The 22,502-nt window shown below is 43.1% G+C and overlaps 2 protein-coding genes across 5 annotated transcripts in view; both read left to right on the plus strand.

The window, feature by feature from the left end:
- The first annotated feature begins 1,845 nt into the window (after positions 1-1,845).
- LOC106584951 (calsenilin) lies at positions 1,846-15,318 on the plus strand. 2 transcript variants are annotated; one of them, XM_014170637.2, is made up of 8 exons: positions 1,846-2,585; positions 9,778-9,790; positions 10,653-10,770; positions 11,166-11,235; positions 11,536-11,714; positions 12,137-12,241; positions 12,401-12,463; positions 15,164-15,318. In XM_014170637.2, exons 1-8 carry the CDS (start codon positions 2,528-2,530, stop codon positions 15,209-15,211), a joined length of 654 nt encoding a protein of 217 aa, XP_014026112.1. In that variant the 5' UTR covers positions 1,846-2,527; the 3' UTR covers positions 15,212-15,318. The 2 variants fall into 2 exon arrangements, with proteins under 2 accessions (XP_014026112.1, XP_014026111.1); XM_014170636.2 differs by lacking the exons at positions 1,846-2,585; positions 9,778-9,790 and adding an exon at positions 5,674-5,785 and having other exon boundaries at positions 10,646-10,770.
- A 5,839-nt stretch (positions 15,319-21,157) lies between these two features.
- The window catches only part of LOC106585070 (solute carrier family 23 member 2), a 68,502-nt gene continuing 67,157 nt past the window's right edge, over positions 21,158-22,502 (plus strand). Inside the window, exon 1 of one of the 3 annotated variants that reach the window (XM_045706862.1) lies at positions 21,158-21,516. The gene's annotated coding sequence lies outside the window, so the exon portion shown is untranslated. The remainder of the gene's footprint in view (positions 21,517-22,502) is intronic. The other 2 variants (XM_014170842.2, XM_014170841.2) reach the window with 2 other exon arrangements.

A 22,502-nucleotide genomic window follows, 5' to 3' on the forward strand; every position in this document is an offset into this window, starting at 1 on the left:
TTCCCCTCAGGAGACTGAAAACATTTGGCATGGGTTCTCAGATCCTCAAAAGGTTTTACAGCTGCACCATCGAGAGCATCCTGACGGGTTGCATCCCTGCCTGGTATGGCAACTGCTCGGCCTCCGACCGCAAGGCACCACAGAGGGTAGTACGTACGGCCCAGTACATCCCCGGGACCAAGCTTCCTGCCATCCAGGACCTCTGTACCAGGCGGTGTCAGAGGAAGGCCCTAAAAATTGTCAAAGACTCCAGCCACCCTAGTCATATACTGTTCTCTCTGCTACCGCACGGCAATCGGGAACCGGAGCGCCAAGTCTAGGTCCAAGAGGCTTCTAAACAGCTTCTACCCCCAAGCCATAAGACTCCTGAACACCTAATCAATGGCTACCCAGACTATTTGCATTGCCTCCCCTCCCCCCTCTTCTACGCTGCTGCTACTCTCTGTTATTATCTATGCATAGTCACTAATAACTCTACCTACATGTACATAAGGAATCACTCCTCTCAATGGCGCCCTTTCCTTGAGAGCAAAACAATTCACATCTCTTTTCCCCATTCGTTTTTAACATGGATCACCTGCTCCCTCTGACCAGCAGAAACACAATCAATTATCACCAGACCACTTCTGGTTACCTTCACCGATTCCACAGCATCCAACACAAATGGGTCAGCCAAAAGGTAAGGGTCCACTTTTTTCAAAAACATCACTCCTACTATCACAGCCTCTCTGCATTGGTCACCATTATTCAAGTTTGTGGGCACGCCCCCTCTACCTAGCGGGCGGTATCAGGATTCGCTATGAATGCCGGAATTTGTGGTTTACTATGAGCAGACGAATACATTTCAAGTTGACCTTTTAGTCATTTACGTAGCTGACGCTCTTATCCAGAGGGATTTACAGTAATGAGTGCATACATTTTAATACTTTTTTCATACTGGTCCCCCGTGGGAATGGAACCCTCAACCCTGGCGCTGCTCTACCAACTGAGCACCACAGGAATACACAGGGAATAGACATTTCCCGATTCTACCAGTAAAATGAAAATGTGCTGGTTCTAGCTTGTGGTTTGGATAATTGTGATGTTTACGATAAAAACGTAACGTTGTTAATATAGTAATAACTATATGCCGTCGCAGAGCCAGGGTGAAATTCCCCTTCAACTTTACCTGCTATAATTCTAGCTGCATCCCAGTAGACAGTGGCTTGACATTGGCGTTCCAGACCATTATTTTGGAATTAATTAAATGATTTTATTAGACATATCTAAAAAACATATTGCGTTGACTCTAGTGGAAAAACGAGTAACATATGTGTAATCGAAAGGGTTTCTTTTGTTTCCATTTGGGTTCCTGTTTTGAATCGATTACATCCTTGTGGCACTGAGACACTGAACAGGAACATAGGAATGACCAACCACGTGACACATTGTAGGTCTACACATGTTACACGATCGTGACTGTTTCTGGAGAACAGCTGAGTAACACTTCATGTGATTCTTTCAATAGGCTGAACTCTCATTTGATCCATCCTCCCATGTTTCATCTCTCATTGACTGACAATGAGGACTGAAGCTATCAGATCACAAACCTGTCAGCATTACTGTATACCAGAGCCGTATTTAGGTAAACGTGACTCTGCTGCATACATGATGTTACCGCCCTCTAGTGGGTATTGTAAATGATTACACAGCTTGGATTTTGTCCTTCGCATGGTTATACGACCAATTTTGTACTTTGTGTGGTTATTTAGTTAAGACCCAACTTTTACAACAGTTTGTACAGTTCCTCAGGTACACGTGTTACAGGTAGTATATTTAAAGTATTTCACAGTGCCACAAGGATGTAATCGATTCAAAACAGGAACCCAAATGGAAACGATAGAACAAGATGGAACAAGATAGGAGTGCGGGAAGGGGAGTTGAAGTGTACTTAAATGTGAGGAATGTGGACAGAGTGAGAGAAACAGACAGAGAGAAGAAGAGAAGAAAGTGGTGGAAGTGTGTGATGTTTCATGTGAAAGGTCAGGCTCTTTAGAATGTTTGATCTCTCTCTCTCTCTCTCTCTCTCTCTTTCTCTTTCTCTGTCCCTCTCTCTTCATCTGTCTGACTCAAGCCCAGTGTCACAAACTCCAAACAGACTGGGAAATGTGACACACACACACACACACACACCGTCTGCCCTCTCCACACAGTTTTCAGCATCAGTTAAATCTGTGCTGTGATCTATCGGGCTGTAGTTTGATATGACGGGTAGAATAGTTGTTATCTGATGGGTTCACTTTTATTATTACATTATTTATTGAGTGGATCACTTTGCGTGTCTCATTGAAGTGTTAAGTTGTGACTAGTTTTTCTCCAATCGTAGTTGTCTCTTCTCGTTGGAATCTTGCATCGATTCTTCTAGTGTCATCTCATTGGAGTCTTTAGTTTGGCATTTGTGGCATCACTATTGAGAGCTGAAGTCTCGTCTTGTCTAGTCTAGTTTATTCTCTTGTCACCTTGTGCTGTCTGGTCTCGCCTGGTTGCTATGGGTGCTGTGATGGCAGCTCTCTCCCTGGAGGCCAGGAGGCGTCTGTCTCGCCCCAGCTGTCTGTCTGACTGTCACCATAGTGCTGCACGCTACCACCGCTCAGGTAGGATCTCACCCCACTCTCTACTACTCTTCTCTCTGGCTTTCACCAGACTCTCGACCTCTCTACAGTGGCTTTTTCTCTCTATGCTCTTTATTTCTATACCCATGTTCTCGGTCTGACTGTCACCATAAGGCCGCTAGATACCACTGCTCAGGCATTGTACACCGTCACATGTACCATCTCTCTCTTTCCACTCCCTCCCTCTCTTTCCTCAGTAAGTCCGGTTCTGAATATGGCTCTACGGTGTTTAAAAGCAGTATTTAGACGTGTCCATATTGGTGTGTATCTTGTCTGTTTGTGTGTTGGACTCTGTCACTCTGTTACAGTAGCACTGTTTTCACCAGCCAGATACGAATAGCATGGGTCAATCCTCAGGCTATCTATGACTCAGCTGTCCAGAGTCTGGGTCTGGAGCTAATGATGATCCACTCACTGACCAGATCCCAGACATTGAGCTCTTTCCTGTCTGTCTGCTCTCAAGCGAACTGTATGTTTGTAGTGTTGAACAAATGAGATAATAAGCTGATCTTTGCAGTGATGCTGGCTGGGATGACACACAAACACACACCAGTCTGTGGAACCAAATCACTGTGGGTATTGAGTGACTGGAGCGACATACTGTAGGGAGAGATTTACAGTAGCTAAGTGTTTTCGTGAGGGTAAAGTTTCCATCTGGTATTCACAGACAGACAGACATACATACACGCACACATTTAGGGTCACAGGTTATATGTCTATCTAATTGCCAAGCAGGCTTCCCTAACATGTCAGAGTAGTGATGATTGTAGTGTATAGATATAAGGATATGGAGTGGTATAGTTAGTGCTGTGGAGTTAGGAGCAGAGGACAGGGGAGAGGCTCAGCACAGGTTCATTGATCTCTCTCACTCTGGCCTCTCGTTGTCTCCCAGCCATCTGCATCAATGCATTAGCGAGCGCTCACACACACACACACACACACACACACACACACACACACACACACACACACACACACACACACACACACACACACACACACACACACACACACACACACACACACACACACACACACACACGTCTCCATCTCCATCTTACTCAAAGCATTAGCAAGTCCACACTCATCAACTACTGTATCTTATCCTCAGTTTTCCACCACCTATCCACAGATATGTCTCGCACAAGTGCGCACATGCACACATACAGAAACATCTCCTTTTATTGTCTTCTGAACACAGCCCTTGTCTAGCACTTGCTGTGTGTGTGTGTGTGTGTGTGTGTGCGTGTGTGTGTGTGTGTGTGTTTGATCCTCCTATCGGGCCCTCTGTCTCAGTCTGGAAATGTGACTTCACCCCTGGTCCCCAAGCACTACATCTGAAAAGAGAAGATGAGGGGGGGGGAAGGTGGTCAGAAAGAGAAGAGAGGGAGAGAGAGACAAAGAGAGAGAATAAAATTGGGAACAACATTGGATACTGAGCCTGTGGTTAGAAAGCGTGAAGGAATAAATGTGGGGATGGAGGTCGGCTGGAAAGAGCGAGGTGAGACGGATGAGATGAACAGAGGGAGGAGAGGAGGGAAGATATGGACAGAAAGAGAGGAGGTTTGGAGTGGATGGAGAGAGTCACTGGACTGCCCACTGTAGCTTCATCATCTGTGGTTTCTTACGGGACAGAGGGGAAAGAGAGAGACGAAAGGAGGGTGGGGGGAGAGAGAGAGAGCGCAGAAGAGGAGAGAAGGGAAGGCAACTGGCGGTAAGGGATGGGCGGTGCTTGCTGGTAGCTCTTCAGTCCATCGGACACCTCTCAGCTCTACACAGACCCAATCCTCCGGAACCCGATGTGGTCACTACCTGGAATAAACTGGACTGAAAATACTGGACCAGACTGGGCGTGTGAACCGCATTAGCGTGAATCACATCGAACCTGGCGTGAACCCAACCAGATCTGAACCAGATTCGATTGGACTGGACTGGACCAAGTGTTACTGCGAGAAAGAGGAAGGAATGGTCGGGAAACAAAGAGAAATAAGTGCAAAGATTGTTCGTAATGTCTTAGAAAGTGGTGTTTGGTGAATTATCAGAGACTAGAGTACTGATATTTAACTAGTCTATTGATCTGTCAATTATAGTATTGATTATATTGTGGATTGATTGATTAACTGATTGATTTACACATACTGTATACTATGACAAGATCTAAAATAAGGAAGGAAGGAAGGAAAGGCACCTGGTATTGTGTTTCATTCACAGAGAGGGACTATTTTAAGTTCAGAGATTCTGTTTCTTTATGTTGTGGATGTTCTTATATTTCTGTTTATATCGTGGGAAAGATGAGATGATCACAGTGAGGTGTAGGATTTCACTCTCACCACTTCTACACACCTTCCTGAGTCAGCAAGTTAGTCAACTGATTCACTTCAACGATTCACAGTTTTAAAACACATCATGAACCGGACATCACAGAACATTGATTGGAATTCTCTGTAATTCCTGAAGGTGATTTTATCCAGAGATTATTCAGTCCCCCAAAATGACGGCTCTAAGATGATTGACATTTACCTTTTGGACTGTAAAGGTGTACAGCGATGCTCTATCAATGGCTATCTGTCTGGATTTTTGAGAACAACTGTGGAGGAATGACAACAATATTCACTTTAGACCGCTCCTCACCACCAAAATAAGTGGCCTTGGACTCAACCTCTATTTTCCCACAGGTCAGATCTAAAGAGAGCATTTTTTTCCCCATGTCTACCCACTTTTTAATATTTTCCATTCCATAATCTTTGACATTTTACATCCATTTTCTTGTCCATTCTTTCATGCTGCCCAGCTCGTTATGTTAGCACCAGCTGATAAGCTTAGCCAAGCCTCCAAGTACCTAGCCTACCTGACTGACTGGTGGATAGCCTAGCATCTGTTGTTCAACCACAGCGACTATCACTATCATTAACCTTGCACCTGCTGAAGTCTCCCCCCCCCTCCCTCCCCCCGCCTTCCCCGGCACCAGGCCTCTGTGTGTGGGCTTGCCCTCAGCGGGCTCCCCCTGCCGTCTCTCCCAGCCATGGGGTTTCAGATCCAGGGCATGGAGCTGTTTGCCATTGGTGTGGTCATGATCATGTTTGTGGCCGTGCTCAAGGGCTTTGGCATCCTGGAGCCCATGTCCTCCTTTGAAGGTAAGGGCCCTGAGGAGGCTCCAGTAGGCTAGAAATCCAATGAAATGGCAGGGAAGCAAAAAGGCTGGTGGTCTGTATCTTTTTATTCCATGTTCACAAATGGGGACATGGCATTTAGCTCGATGTTTCAGCTAAGGCAGGGCGTTAACTCTGCCATCTGAGGTTGGGTGTTCAAACTGTATCTTGTATTTGGGAGGCAAAGTGGATATGTGGTACCAGGGGGGGTTACACAGTAGATATGCTGGGATCATATCTGGTATCTGGGTAACTAGTATCTGGGATAGGGCATTTGGTGTTTGATATTTTGGCATTTGATATATTCTAAGATAGTATAAAAAGAAAGGAAGAAAGCTGCACACTCTATATATGTTCCCAACAATTGAATTGGTCAACTTAACCAAACCTAAAGCTGCCATCTTCTGAGGCTGGGGTAGGGCAGTGTGTATCTTGCAATTGGGCATTCTGAGATAGGGAATTGTGGTATCTATTAGGAAATATCTCTCAAGAGAAAAATGTTTTAGTGGACATTAAAGTAAAGTTTACTGTAAAGAATAACATCATTCAGATTCTATAATGTTCCCTTAATAATATATAGTTGGAGGCCAAAGGCCAGACAAAGTGTTCTGTAGCCACTGTGCCAAAGCAATTACAATAGAAAGCCTCCAACCCCACATTAAAGTGCTTCAGTTTAGACTTATCACAGACATCATAAGCATTAGAGAGTAGTATAATTCCATGTGTGCCTTTTATCTTATTATCTATGGATCAGGTAAATCATGTAGTATTTGACACATTTATTGCTCCTGTGGATAGACTCAAGCCAATGTGGCGTTGGTGAATAATGTTGATCATGTAGTTGTTTGTGAAGGAGTGGTTCACCCATTATTTATAGTGTTCTTTTGTTCTATTGTTCTGAACCCAAACGTCCTCTCTTCTCGCTCTCAATTCCTCTACAGTGCATCTCTCTTCTTCTTCCCCTCTCTCTCTCTCTCTCTCTCTCTCTCTCTCTCTCTCTCTCTCTCTCTCTCTCTCTCTCTCTCCAATTCAATTCAATTCAAAGGGCTTAATTGGCACGGGAAACATATGTTTACATTGCCAAAGCAAGTGAAATAGATAATAAACAAAAGTGAAATAAACATTCAGAAATGAACATTAAACAATACACTAACAAAAGTTTCAAAGGAATAGAGACATTTCAAATGTCATTTTATGACTATGTACAGTAGTGTTATAACGATGTGCAAATAGTTAAAGTACAAAAGGGAAAATAAATAAACATAAATATGGGTTTTATTTACAATGGTGTTTGTTCTTCACTGGTTGCCCCTTTTCTTGTGGCAACAGGTCACAAGTCTTGCTGCTGTGATGGCACACCGTGGTATTTCACCCTATAGATATGGGAGTTTATCAAAATTGGATTTGTTTTCAAATTTGTCGTGGGTCTGTTCAATCTGAGGGTCACTCTCTCTCTCTCTCTTTCTCCCTTCTCCCTCTCAGTCCTTCCACAGTGCACCTTTCTCTCTCCTTCTCCTCTTCTCTCCTCCTCCCTCCCTCCCTCCCTCTCTCTCCATCTCTCTGTGGTCACATCTTCAGAGAGGCATGGCCCACACCCAGGTCTAGCATTACCTAGCATTAATTATACATGCAGTATTGAACAGGCTTTCTTTGAGACCGCCTAAATGTGGAGCCTGCAGTACTTTGCCAGGACCATGAAGGGCACTGGCCATCCCGCAATGGCCCCCAAAATCCTCTCCCACTGTTCAATAGTGTTCCGCAATAGCTTTTCCTCTACTCATTTTTCTCTCTCTCAATCTCTCTCACTTTCTTTCTTAAGTGCCCCTCTGATATACACTCCGTCCCAGCACAAATGGAAATAGAGAAATGCAAAGTCACATAGCCATAATAATAATAGTTACATAGCTAAATCGATCAGCAGTCAAATAAGGGCATCTGTTTTACCAGCTACATTATGTATATCCACCTAGCACCATTAACCACCATCCAATAATGGGTATGGGTGTGTGTGTGTGTGTGTGTGTGTGTGTGTGTGTGTGTGTGTGTGTGTGTGTGTGTGTGTGTGTGTGTGTGTGTTTGTGTAACACACAAATCCCTAGTTGTTGCTTTTGAAATGAGACTTTTTACCAGTCCTAATGTGTGTTGTATTTTGGATCTGTTTGATTTATTTCTGGCATGTGTGGTGGTGCTGTGTATTCTGGATTGTGTGTGGCGTCAGTTAGACGAGAGAGTCTGGCCATTAATGTAATAATGGCCGTCGACTGATCAATACTGCTTGGACTCCTGCCTACTACTTAATTTATACTGCCACCAGAGGACAGTATTGATCACCCCCTGTATTTATCTCAATGGGGTCTTATTGTGTGTGTGTGTGTGTGTGTGTGTGTGTGTGTGTGTGTGTGTGTGTGTGTGTGTGTGTGTGTGTGTGTGTGTGTGTGTGTGTGTGTGTGTGTGTGTGTGTGTGTGTGTGTGTGTGTGTGTGTGAGTTGCAAATCAGTAGTATGATGACGTTGAAATAACAAGAGTTTTTGGCAAGTGTCACAGACCTTGAGTGAACCAGCGTCCGATGAATTACAGTAATGCTGTATATGTTCTGGCTGTGGATTTGTCCCAAATGGCACCCTATTCCTTATATAGTGCACTAATTTTGACAAGGGCCCACAGAGCCATTTGGGACGCATCCTGTGTGAAGCGTCAGCCTACTGAGAGCTGTGTTTATGAACTCTGGAGAGATGAGAACAATTAGACTTGAACTGGATCACAGAGCCTGCTGGGGACATGGGAGTTAGGACAGATGGCTGGGTGTCATTACTCTAAACTAAAGAGTCTTCCTTTCCTTGCCTCCTCTCCTTCATTTGCATTGATCTGAAAACATCGGCTTGGTGAAAGCAATTTGATGGATGTCTATTGGGTGTCAGCTTCCACCTGTCTTGTTCTGTCAGATCAGAGCAGATGAAGGAAAGAAGACGACATCAGACTATTGAGATGCAGCCATCTACACTGAGTCCTCAATGGCAAATGGGTTCACTAACAAGCACTGCATTAATGTTGTGGAAACATCTTGTTAAACATCTTCATAATGAATGCAGACTTCTTGTTACAGATTTGTTTTGTAAGCAGAGGGTGCGTGGGATTTCCTTTGTCGGTGGAACTGTCCCTAAATGTGTGGGATTTTTCACAATTATTAAAAAAATAAATGTGGCATGTCTGTATCTGAGGGTAGTTTTGACAGGAGTCCACAGGTTAATGGGATGAAGAGAATGAAAGGAGGAGGGGAAGCCAAGGAAATAAGTAGGGATGGAAGAGAGTAAATTCACACGGTTAAGTGACGTATGTCTGTTGGCTCGTCGGTGTTTGATTCAGCGGGATGATATGAGTAACCTCTCAACTGGATGTCCCAGGACTTGGGAGTAAAATGACGGGACAATAAGTAAACAATTGGAATAATCTTTTGGGAAAACAGCTTAAGAAATCTCATGGAAAGAAGGATTGTATTTGTTCCATGTAGTTTCAGTTTTATTTGAAAGGCTGTTTTATGTCCTTTTGGATATCATTGAGCTTGAATCTGGTCCAATCGCTTTTCATGGCTTCAACTTAAATCTCTCTGAATCCCAGTTGGAACTGTTCTCTCTAGAACTGTAGAACTCTCTGGAACTTGAAAGCATCCCAAGGATCCAAAGCAATATCTGTCTTTAGTTTGAGAGACAGATGGTGTTTTATTGAGAGACTGGCAGAGGGAAAGTGGGTACGGAGGGAGAGAGGACAGAGAGCCAGAATTTTCACGCTGGGGGAAACAAAAAGACGGAAAGACGGAGAAAGAAGGGGAGTTGAGTGTCAGGTGGGAGTCAGCCTTGTACTAATGTTCCTCAAATTGATGCACTTACTGGGACTCATCGACATCACAGAGACTGGTAAGAGAGATGGGGATGGAGGGAGAAAGAGAGAGGGAGAGAGAGGTTGGATGGAGGGAGATGGAGACAGAGAGAAAGTGTCCGAGAGAGAGGTAGTATGGTGGGAGTATGGAGGGAGAGAGTGGGACTAACTGCATTTATATAGATTGTCTGTTCCTCTCCTGTTCTCCCTAGTCAGTATCTGTGTTCCACAATTATTGACTTGACTTGACCATTTTCTCTGTTTTTTTTCTTCTCTTTTCTCATTCTCTGTATACCTCTCTTTAGTCCGTTAACTGTCTTTACATTTCTCTATCTCTCTTACTGTCTCTCTCACACACTCTCTCTCTCTTTCTCTCTCTCTCTCTGTTGTGTGTGTTTAAAGATGGTGAGTATGGAAGCAATAGAAATCTCTTGGTTTCTAGAAACTCCCCTTTTTTTTGAGCTATGTCTTGCTTTTCTTTCTCACAGTGTTAGTGCTTTCTCTTACTTTGTTAGAACAAGTAGGACTAATACACATAAAATAAAATCAGTCATAGTCATGGCTTTCATTGGATATTTCAGAATTAAGTTCTTTCAATGCCTTGCTATTGAATATTACTAATTTGGCACCTGTTCACTCAAATGTAATAAGTGAATACTAACAGAAAACGTAGTTTCTCTGCAAAGATCACACTTTAAAAGAAAGTACCTCCCTCTCTTTTTGAGTCCTCTTTTTGTTTTTATCTCACTCTTCAATTTCTTTCTAACTCTTTCTTGATCTGGCCCCTCTTTCCACCCCTTAAATTTGTTTTCCCTCTTCCTCTCTTTCCCTGCCTGCCATGGTCTCCCCATCCCTCTCTCCCACTTCCCTTCCTCTCTCCCTCTCTTTCCCCTCTCCTTCTCTCTATCCCCTTCTCTTTTCTCTCTTTCTCTCCCTCTCTCTCTCCCTCTTCCCCGCTCTTTCCTCCTACAGACAGTAGTGACAGTGATTTGGAGCTGTCTATAGTTCGTCACCAGCCAGAAGGCTTGGACCAGCTGCAGGTTCAGACGAAGTTCACCAAGAAGGAGCTCCAGTCACTATACAGGGGCTTCAAGAATGTACGTAGGGGAGCAGAGAGGATGGGGTGGGGATTCTGTAGGACTGTATTTCGGAGGTATTTGTTTGCCTTTATTTTAAGCAGGTTGAGCTTGGATCTTTATTTGTGGGCAGTTTGGAGTTCTACATAAGAATGTAGAATAAATTAGAGTAGATTTGAGCTTATCGATGTACTGAAATTACTTCACCATTAATAGGCATATGGCTAATTTCCCTGTAACTCTTTTTATCTCTCTCTCTCTCTCTCTCTCTCTCTCTCTCTCTCTTTCTCTTTTTATCTCTCTCTCTCTCTCTCTCTCTCTCTCTCTCTCTCTCTCTTTTTATCTCTCTCTCTCTCTCTCTCTCTCTCTCTCTCTCTCTCTCTCTCTCTTTATCTCTCTCTCTCTCTCTCTCGTAGGAGTGTCCGAGTGGTTTGGTTGATGAAGAGACGTTCAAGACCATCTATTCTCAGTTCTTTCCCCAAGGAGGTGAGCGGATAGAACTATCTCCATTGAAGCTACTCTCTGGCTCTTTGTGCCTGGAATATGATAAAAGCACACCTGAACTACAGGGAGAATAACAGGAAAAGCTTATGGTTACTGATTATTTGAATGTCTGCCTACCCCCAACATTCTCTCCTCCCCTCCACCTCTCTCCTCTCCTCATCCCTTTTCCCCTAACCTCTCTCTCCCTTCTTCAACCCTTTTCCTGTACACTACCTCCCCTATCTTTCCTTTCTTATGTTCCTCTCTTCTCCCCCCACCCCACTCTCTCCCTCTATCCTACAGACGCCACCACCTATGCACATTTCCTGTTCAATGCGTTTGATATGGACAGAAATGGCTCCATTCGTTTTGAGGACTTTGTGATCGGCCTGTCTGTTCTTCTGAGAGGGTCAGTCACAGAGAAACTCAACTGGGCCTTCAACCTGTATGACATCAACAAGGATGGATACATCACTAAAGAGGTACACTGTGATTGGCTTCTATAGAAACACCGCATATCTAAATGATTGGCTACAGATGTAGGATCTTAATTAGAGTACTCTTTTGTTACTGAGAATTTTCCTGCACCACAGGAAATGCAAACGTGTAGTGTCTTCATGGTTTAAAAAGGCTTCTAAAGTCATTAATTTCCACTTAACATTTCAGAATTGATTTGCCCTAATGAAAAGTGTATCAACCCCTAAAAAAATGTCCATTCATTATTATCCACATAATCATTCACATTTCCTGTTGCTGCAGGATTATTTACCTGCTGTAGCAAACTGGCTCAAATTAAGATCCTACATCTGTAGCTTTAGATACATCACGGTAAACTATGACCCCTCTCTCCCTCTGTCTCTTCTCTCTTTCTTTCTCTGTCTCCCTCTCTCTCCCTCTCTCGCAGGAGATGCTGGCTATTATGAAGTCCATCTATGATATGATGGGCAGGTACACCTACCCAAGTGTACGGGATGAGGCACCCTCTGAACATGTGGATAAGTTCTTCCAGGTGCACACAAACACACTCACACAACATGCACACACAACATGCACACACGCCTCAACAAAATGTTTCTTACTCACTGAACATGCTCTCGTCCTCTCTCCTTACTTCATTCATTCTGCCCCTCCCTCTCTCCCTCCCTCCATTCCTTTCTTCTTTCTTCAGAAAATGGACAGAAACAGAGATGGAGTGGTGACCATTGAGGAATTCATTGAGACCTGTCAGAAGGTACCACAGTTACAAAACATGCATCAACACAACAGCAGACCTGTGCGCTACCTCACACTTTGACATAATTAATAAAAGACATAGATGATGTTAACAAAATCACTTGAAGGGGGTATGCATAAGACATTCATAACACCTTTATGAAACCAGTCATAACACCGTTGGGTGTTGCAGTATCATTCATTACAAACCGTTAACAGATTTATTCAACATTAGTCATAAGATGTACAGTGGAAATGTGTATTTATACTGCCGCAGTACCCAATCCTCAGTTACACTATTCACATAACATGCTCACACAGGAAGCGGCGCAGGTCCTAATCCAGGCACTTGTCATCTCCCGTCTGGATTACTGCAACTCGCTGTTGGCTGGGCTCCCTGCCTGTGCCATTAAACCCCTACAACTCATCCAGAACGCCGCAGCCCGTCTGGTGTTCAACCTTCCCAAGTTCTCTCACGTCACCCCGCTCCTCCGCTCTCTCCACTGGCTTCCAGTTGAAGCTCGCATCCGCTACAAGACCATGGTGATTGCCTACGGAGCTGTGAAGGGAACGGCACCTCCATACCTTCAGGCTCTGATCAGGCCCTACACCCAAACAAGGGCACTGCGTTCATCCACCACTGGCCTGCTGGCCCCCTACCTCTGAGGAAGCACAGTTCCCGCTCAGCCCAGTCAAAACTGTTCGCTGCTCTGGCACCCCAATGGTGGAACAAGCTCCCTCACGACGCCAGGACAGCGGAGTCAAACACCACCTTCCGGAGACACCTGAAACCCCACCTCTTTAAGGAATACCTAGGATAGGATAAAGTAATCCTTCTAACCCCCCCCCTTAAAAGATTTAGATGCACTATTGTTAAGTGGTTGTTCCACTGGATATCATAAGGTGAATGCACCATTTTGTAAGTCGCTCTGGATAAGAGCGTCTGCTAAATGACTTAAATGTAAATGTAAATGTAATGCTGGGACCAGCACAGGGTAAGTGGTTAGTGACTGTGTGCATTGAGTGTTCTGTGTCCTCTCTCATGATCTTTCAACATAGCAGGATGCCACCTTGGAATTATCATTATTAGCTTACTGAATTATGAACTTTTCTGGTAGTGGGGTGGTTAAGAATAATAATTGTTTAGTTTGTGATGAAAGCACCAAATCATATAGTCAAAATGTAATGGTCACATGCACATAGTACAATGAAATGCTTCTGGGAACCCAGAGAGGAACATTTGGTGATGCACAATATTTGCAGCATGTGCTAAGGGAACTGCATCTATGTTGTTATCTAGCTGACATGTTTTAGCTAGTACAGTGTCAATGTCTTCATCAAATACCATCAGAACCAGTGATGTAGTGGTAAAGAAATAGGTGGCTGTTGGCTGTCAATGCAGTAACAGGTGGCAAAACACCAGTCTCTTCGTCAACAGGGAAGAGGTGACTCCAGGATGCTGGCCTTATAGGCAGAGGTGCAAAGAAAAAGCCATATCTCAGACTGGTCAATAAAAAGAAAAGATTAAGATGGGCAAAAGAACACTGGACAGAGGAACTCTGCCTAGAAGGCCAGCATCCTGGAGTCGCCTCTTCCCTGTTGACGTTGAGACTGGTCTTTTGCGGGTACTATTTAATGAAGCTGCCATTTGAGGACTTGTGAGGCGTCTGTTTCTCAAACTAGACACTCTAATGTACTTGTCCTCTTGCTCAGTTGTTTGTGCACCGGGGCCTCCCACTCCTCTTTCTATTCTGGTTAGAGCCAGTTTGCTCTGTTCTGTGAAGGGAGTAGTACACAGCGTTGTACGAGATCTTCAGTTTCTTGGCAATTTCTCGCAGAGAATAGCCTTCACTCCAATATAAAGTGGGTTTTTTTTCAAAGTTGCCAGGATGTCAGGTGTCCTACTTATATTTAACTAGGCAAGTCAGTTAAGAACAAATTCTTATTTACAATGATGGCCTACCGGGGAACAGTGGGTTAACTGCGCTTGTTCAGGGGCAGAACGACAGATTTTTACCTTGTCAGCTCAGGGATTCGATCCAGCAACCTTTCGGTTACTGGCTCAACGCTCTAACCACTAGGCTACCTGCCGCCCCTATATCAGTACACTCATGACAATCTAAGCACTACGAAACTTATTTTTGATCAAATAAGCCACATGTAGTAAATAAGCCATTACATTGTTTGTTAACCAAATTCGACACTCTCTCATTGACCTCCATACAAAAACTACTCAGTGAGCCAAAAGAAAATAAAAAAAAAACGCCACCTGCGTTTTTTGGACCCAATTATCCCTCTCACTTCACATCTTCCTCTCTGGTGTGACTCGCAAATGTCAGTTAATTAGTGTAGCTCCCGCCTTGGGCAATCAGTATAATTTTGTAAATGTCAGATCTTCATGGCAAGATGCATCATTCACCCAAGTTTTGTCAAAATCTGGCCAGTGCTCTCTGAGATATCGCATGTGACTAACGTACGAACGGACAGACAGGCGGACGGAGATTTCATTGTGGGGACAAGAAAGATCTTGAAGGTGTTATGACTGGGTTCATAAAGGTGTTGTGAATGTCTTATGTAAACCCCTTTCAAGTAAAGTGTTACCTGGATGTCAATGGAAGATTTTCTGAATGTTTGAATTTGTGCACCAATAATCCAAGTGAACAAAGAACCAGACTCATGACTTTCATTCAACAGTCTGTCCTGTCTGTTTGTCTTCCAGGACGAGAACATCATGAACTCCATGCAGCTCTTTGAGAACGTCCTCTAGAGCCCAGCAGAACATTCTACGTCATTCTCCCATCGTCCGATCCCGTCCTCCTGTCTATACACAACCCCTGTCCAATCGAAAAATACACATACACACACACACACACACACACACACACACACACACACACACACACACACACACACACACACACACACACACACACACACACACACACACACACACACACACACACACACACACACACACACACACACACACACACACACACACAGACATACACACACACTCAATTTAGTGCATCCTAATCTAGGATGGCTAATCCACAGATATGTACTAGCAGAGTTCATTTACTGCTGTACTAGCCTCAACCTGCCACTGCTTGTGGACTAAAGAGCGCACTAGAGAAAGAAAAGAGGAGAGAAGAGAGCTACTGGGACCTCTTCTACTTTACAGCTTGTCAGCTTCTCAAAGAAAGGAGAAAGAAGGACCGAACTGCTCAACACTGACGATCCGAGGAGCTTCTAGAACTCTGCCTTCTCATTGGACCAAAAAGAAAAATGACTAATCAAAAGATGGCAAGAGAATGTGAGAGTGGCAATAGTGGAAACTCATCATGATGTGGCTGACCTCCAGACCAGGATCCTGTAGCTATAACACATAAGTACAGTAGCCTCCGCACTTACACATACTATATGGGGACGCACTGACACACTTCTTTGAAGAGTGTTTAAGAGAGTTGATGTAGCGTACAGCAAGCTGGATTGATCCTGAGCAAGGACACCAGCACCAAACACCACAGGGACACTAAAAAGAAAAGAACGGAAGCATGCGCTTGCACTAAGAATCATTCATATTCTACAATATGCACCAGAAGAGAATGCATTGTAAATATAGATAGTCACAGTAGACCACTAAAAGAAAACTCAGTGTGTATGTAGATATGTATAGACAGTAATATATAATAATAACATAAATAATGTTAGGCGTTGTGCTCTCGTCTGTACTGCTCTATTAGTAGTAAGTAATAGGTGGGGTTAAGGTTAAGGCCAAACAAAATCTGTGGGGAAGTTTTCTTAACACTTACAGAATACAAATTGATGGAATTGTAGCCTTACATGTTTAGTATAAGTCTTTTTGGATAATTTGATCGTACAGGTATTTTGTTTCATTTCAAGTCCGTTCTGGAGTTTTGAGTTACCCCTACGGGCGGTGGGCTCTAACCCTACTGGTTGCGTCTGGCCACAGTTCTAGGTGACACAGGGAGGGTCACTGGTTCTGTTCTGTCACCAACGGACCAGCGAGTCAGAATAAGCATGAGATGTACAGTATGTCAGTGCCTCCTTATAATGTGTGTAACAACAAGACAGATATACTAAGACGTATATGTGTTAGAAACTAAAGCCATCCTCAGATGAATACAGAGTATACAGCTATGGCTTGATCCCTCTTCTCAATCATTCAACAGAAGTTTTGTTTTGTTAATGTCCCAAAATGGCACCCTATTCCCTTTCAGGAATAGGGTCCATTTGGGACATCTATGATGTGATCATCTGAGGTCTGAGCACTGGCCGCTAGTGATGACATCACTGTCATTTCCTATCCTAAGCCCTGATAAGGTATGTGGTGTTGTTGTTGTTGTTGTTGTACAGATATATGCAGTAGTGAATGAAGGAACAGTGTTCCTGTGGCAGAAAGTATTATTACATGCCCGTTCTTCTCATTGAAACCAAAAGCAATTCTGGGACGGCACAAATATGCCATAATCCTGATGTAGTAATACCATGGTAAATAATGGTAATACTCTAATCCTTTATACCTGTAACACGTTGACTGCTCAGACTGCAGACAAAACCCATACCCACACCCCGCCCCACCCCATACTTTCATACCCCTACACCTAAGCCCTAACCACCAAAGCCCCTAGGCACCAGGCCCTATATATTGTACCCTGTGGACCTGTTCTAGGAAATCACATTGTCTCAGAAGCAGAGTGTTGTAACAGAGGTTTTCTCTGTCTTTGCCATAACAACATAGCTCATGTGACCTGGCCTGGAGCAGATTAGTTCTGTTCACACGTGTGCGTGCGTTCGTGTGTTTGTTTGTGCGGTGTGGCATGAATGAATGAAACAGACTAGAGACCAAACCATGGAACTAAAGCATGCACAGATAGCATGGCCAAGCCCTGGTGCCTGGCCTAAATGTCATACACACACACACACACACACACACACACACACGCACGCACACACACACACACACACACACACACACACACACACACACACACACACACACACACACACACACACACACACACACACACACACACACACACACACACACACACACCATGTGAGCCACTCTCTCCATGAGAAAACAATGTTGTGTTATAACTATTTACTGTTTGAAGGAGGGCCTGTTTTGAAGCAGAAAGACTAGAATGACCAGTGCAAACATGAGGGGATTCTTAACTCATAATTCGTTTGAATTCTAAACTGCCTGATTGAGAATTCCCAGGATTCCTAGGCTGTATGTGTTGATCACTTCACTATCCGTGGGATGTCATCATGAGTGGGTGGGTGTGTATGTGAGCGTTACAAAGTGTACGTGTGTGCATGAGCGCTAGAACGTGTGTGTGTGTTGCCAAGTGGAGCATGATGTAAATCCAGTCTTTAGCATCTCTAGAGCTACTCCTCCTGCCAAACACCTTCACAAACATGTGACTCCTGATTCTACTGTCCCAAATCCTCAGGTCTCAGCTCCTTTACACCGCACGCACGCACGCACGCACACACACACACACACACACACACACACACACACACACACACACACACACATTAAGATTCAAGTTCTAGAATACTACAGGCCTACTTAAGCCTTTACCTTACATACCTGTAGTCATTGTCATGTGGGGTACTTTATCTCACATGCATAAACAACCACCAGAGCGAGCACTGAGAGAGAGTTTGTGTATGTCTGTCATGTCTGATCTCACTCCCTGTTGTATGCGTCAGTGGCAGGTGCTGGTAGGGTAAAGGCTGATTGGGGATTAGTCAATAGCCAGGCCATAGCAGGTCAGGAGGACACGGCCACTTTGGCCAATGAAAAATGAAGCACTTTAGTTAGTTCATTGAGTGGATGATATACTGTAGCAGATCTTACACTACAGGGCCAATAATAAACAACATAAAGAGTAGATCTAAGATCACGTCCCTGTTGTACATCAAATCTTATTCATTATTGTCTAAAAGGCAAAACTGATCCTAGATCAGCACTTCTAATCTGAGATGCTTGTTGATAAATACATGCCCAAATATGACTTTGTTTCTGGATGGAGATTGATTTGCCAGACTGCTGTATAAATTCCTCTGTTGGTCTTTGAGTTGACTGCCTGATCTGTTAGGTATCTGCTTTGGCTTTCAAATAGATCATTGATTTAGTTTCTGTGAGCTTTGTTGTTATTTATCTGTGTTGGAAAACGGCGGTGATAAAATAACATGGTTATTGCTTATTGTGGTTGAAGGGCATTGAAGATGAGCAGAGTAATGTGATGACGAGATGAAACCAAATGGAATGTGATAAGATCTGATATTGTTGCATAACAGAAGGGTGAAAGCTGGGAGGATAACCTAGGTTAACGATGTGGGCCTGCAATCGGAGGGTTGCCAGGCTGAATATCATGTCTGATGGTAAAAAATGTGGTAGGGTTCTAGATAAGACCTCACACTTAAAAATCAATCAACCTCAGGTGAACCTTTTAATGCAGAGGGATAAATCAGGGTCACACAGTGTTTGAACTTTGAAACAAAAGTACTTTGAAGCAAAAGTATACACCTCACACACATGGTTATGAACCATGTCAGATATAGAGTTGAAATGTATTTAGTTTTGAATTTGCATCCCAATATTATACTTTATATACATCATTTAAGACTGAAATATAACAAAACCGTTTAACATAGAAACACAGGATTTTCAGCGTTTTTTAAAGTAACGTTTATTAATTATAAAATGTAATGAATAACATTCCACCCATGAGGCCACTAGGTCATTTGACTGCAGGAAAGGTCTACGCAGTAACATACTACAGGCCAAATAGGCAACTGACTTCAGGTAAAGTATTAACCTTTTACTGCAGTGGGCTAAATCAGGGTCACACAGAGAGATTCTTGGAAGTCTTAAACAAATCTACTTTGAAACAGAAGTATAAACCTCATACACATGGTTATGGGCTTAAAAAAGAAGACACCTGTACCATGTCAGATATAGAGTTAAAATGTATTCAATTTTGAGTTTGCATTCCAATATTACATTTTATATACATCACAGAAGACTGAAATATAACAAAACCATTTGACACAGAAACACCAGATTTTCTGCGGGTTTTTTGAAATGTTTATTAATTATAAAATTCTGAACGATATGAATAACATTCCACCCATGAGGCCACTAGAGGGAGATTTGGTCCTTTGACTGCAGGAAAGAGCTACCAGAAATTCATGTAACCAATAACAGTACATTTACTACTGGTGACATACTGTATGTAATGGGGAATTTATAAAAAATAAACAATCAAAGGGCAAACAATTAACACAATAAAACAATGAATGCGTAAGTATTGGTGGGAGACAGCTGAGTGCATTCTGGAGAGAGATGTGCCAATATCTTCACCACACATCCCTCCCCTTCTTCTTGTCTCAACATTTCAAATTATACTAAAGGCACATCATCTTCACACATATTTTAGATGTGTTGCTTTTTACTGACAGCCGCATCTCAATAATCAGCTAGGCCTATATTGCCAAGCCCGCTGCCCAAATTGCGGGATTCCCAATTAGGCATATATATGTGATTTGAAACAATCCACAGCTTTAAAATAAGCTAATTATCCCCTGTGGCTAAGTCATGCTCTCTGGTGAAGTATTTTGAATTATTTTATTTATTTCTGTATAGACGGGAGTAATTATATACTTTTGACAAATGTATTTCAATTTACTTTAGGCTACAGTGACTACTGTTACTGAATCATGTCCTATGCTTATGTTACTCATCACATTAGGAATTGAATTGGCCTGCAAATACTTTATTATAAAGGGGATTTTTTTCCCCAACCCCCTGCACTCAGCACCCCCTACTCAAAACAAATTCCTGCTGCTATGCAGACAGACAGACAGACAGACATGCATGCATGCATGCATACATGCAGTATAGAGAAATTTAATTATTAGGAAACTGGTTAATATTGGCACAGTTCACATTTCAACAGTAAGATGATTACACAATATTGCAGTACTTCAGTCTACAATGGAATCTGGAGACCGTTTTTTAGAAGGCCTACATTACACCATTATTGTGTTCCTCCCCCCTCTTGGTCTTGTTTTGGATATGTTATTACTTGGGTTATATACTTGGGCAGCATGTCTATGTTTGTGGAGCATGGGTCCTGAAGAACTGTGTTGCTGCGATACGCCTAGAATACCACTAGATGTGAGTATGGAACGGTGCAAATATCCACAGAACCAGGGAGAAAGTGGAAGACGACATTTTGTGTTCATAAAAACAGGGATAAGCTTATCGAAACGAGAGCACTGAGAAAGAGGGGGGGATTGGAGGAGAAACATTGAGAGAAAGAGGAAGGGTAGGCTTCTGGAACCGGCGTGCCCAGAACACATTGACTTTTGCCGCGTTCTAAAACCAGCGAACTCGGAAATCTCGACTTCCGACTTCAGTTTTGTTCAAGACAACTGTGTACTCAGAAAAAAAACGAGCTCCGACTGGGATAAATCGTTTTGAACGGTCAGCCAACTCGGAATTCATAGTCGGAAACACGGGCATATTTATAGAGCCCCGACTTTCCGACCTGAAGATCACTGACGTCATGATTTGACCTCATTTTATTCCCAGTTGTCTTGAACGCACTGAAGTCGCAAGTCAGAGATTTTTGAGTTCCCGGTTGTCTTGAACGTGGCAGTAAGCACAAAGAGGAAGGGCCTGACGTCAGGGCCTATCTGAGCATGCGCTGTTATGTGTCCAGTCAACCCCGTGCCTATCGGTAGACTACATAATACACACTCTTTCTGTATCTACAGACATTGCTATCTGACAGCCCAATACACTGGCGCGGGAGACTACAAGAATAGTTATTTTCTACCTAATAAGAACTGGACCAACACACATCTAACGCTCCTTTCGGCTTCATTTGAAGGTTGTTGTTCGGGTTTAACCTGCCTTTGGCTGTATCACCCCTAACCAACCCTAACCTCGCCAGCACCGCCACGGGGACTTTACCATAACCCTGAAGGGAAACGGGTCCTGCCGGTGTTCCTTCCCCAGGACAGGTGAGTGTTTACCTGGGGAGCCAGCTGTTTGGTGCTCACTAGCCGTATTTGCATCATTCTCGTGATGGGGAATATGACGCCATAGCTAGCTACAGTGTGACAGAGAGAGGGAGACATACAACATCCGAGGATGGACCAATAGCAAACGCGGTGGGAGCAGAAGGATCATGTCTATAGCAATGCATGCTCCTAATCAGAGGGCCTCATCATTTAATGATAAGAGATGCGCAGTGGGATAGTATGAGGCATTGCTTTCTATTGATTAGCATATAGGCAATTCCATGGTAACAGAATGACGCTAAGACTCCGATTTTTGGCAAAGTTAAACAAACCATACAACTCTATGCGTAAGGACTACTTTCAAAAATGTCCACATAAAACAACCCATATACTTGAAGAACAGTGCAGATGTAACGTTTTGTAACAGAATGACAGTAAAATGGCCCTTTTTATGTGACCAAGTTTTCCAAAAACTCTGTTCAATATCTACTCTGAATTGAGATTCAATGATGTCTGCATAAATAATGTGGTGCTTGGACATCGCAGTAGAGCACAGTACATTGTACTTTACTCTACCCTAGTGTGCTTTACTGTACTGACCTATACACTACTCTACTTTGAGTGTATGAGAGAGAGAAAATACTGTTTTCACAATTATGTCAATAACAGTATGCCAGTGGAAGGGAGGACAGTAGCAGGTGACCCAACTGCGGTTTCCGATGTACACCTTTTAATTGCTTAATAAATCATAAACACAATTGTTATCAGTAAAATTAAATATAAATGTTAATATTAGTTTCCAAGGTTCTTAACTTCAACATTATTGTGTTTTGATTTACAGTACCAGTCAAAAGTTTGGACACACCTATTCATTCAAGGGTTTTTCTTTATTTTCTATATAGTAGAATAATAGTGACGTCATCACAACTATGAAAACGCATATGGAATCATGTAGTAACTAAAAAAAAGTGTTAAACAAATCAAAA

Source organism: Salmo salar, chromosome ssa24 (assembly GCF_905237065.1).
Source record: "Salmo salar chromosome ssa24, Ssal_v3.1, whole genome shotgun sequence".
Classification (NCBI taxonomy): domain Eukaryota; kingdom Metazoa; phylum Chordata; class Actinopteri; order Salmoniformes; family Salmonidae; genus Salmo; species Salmo salar.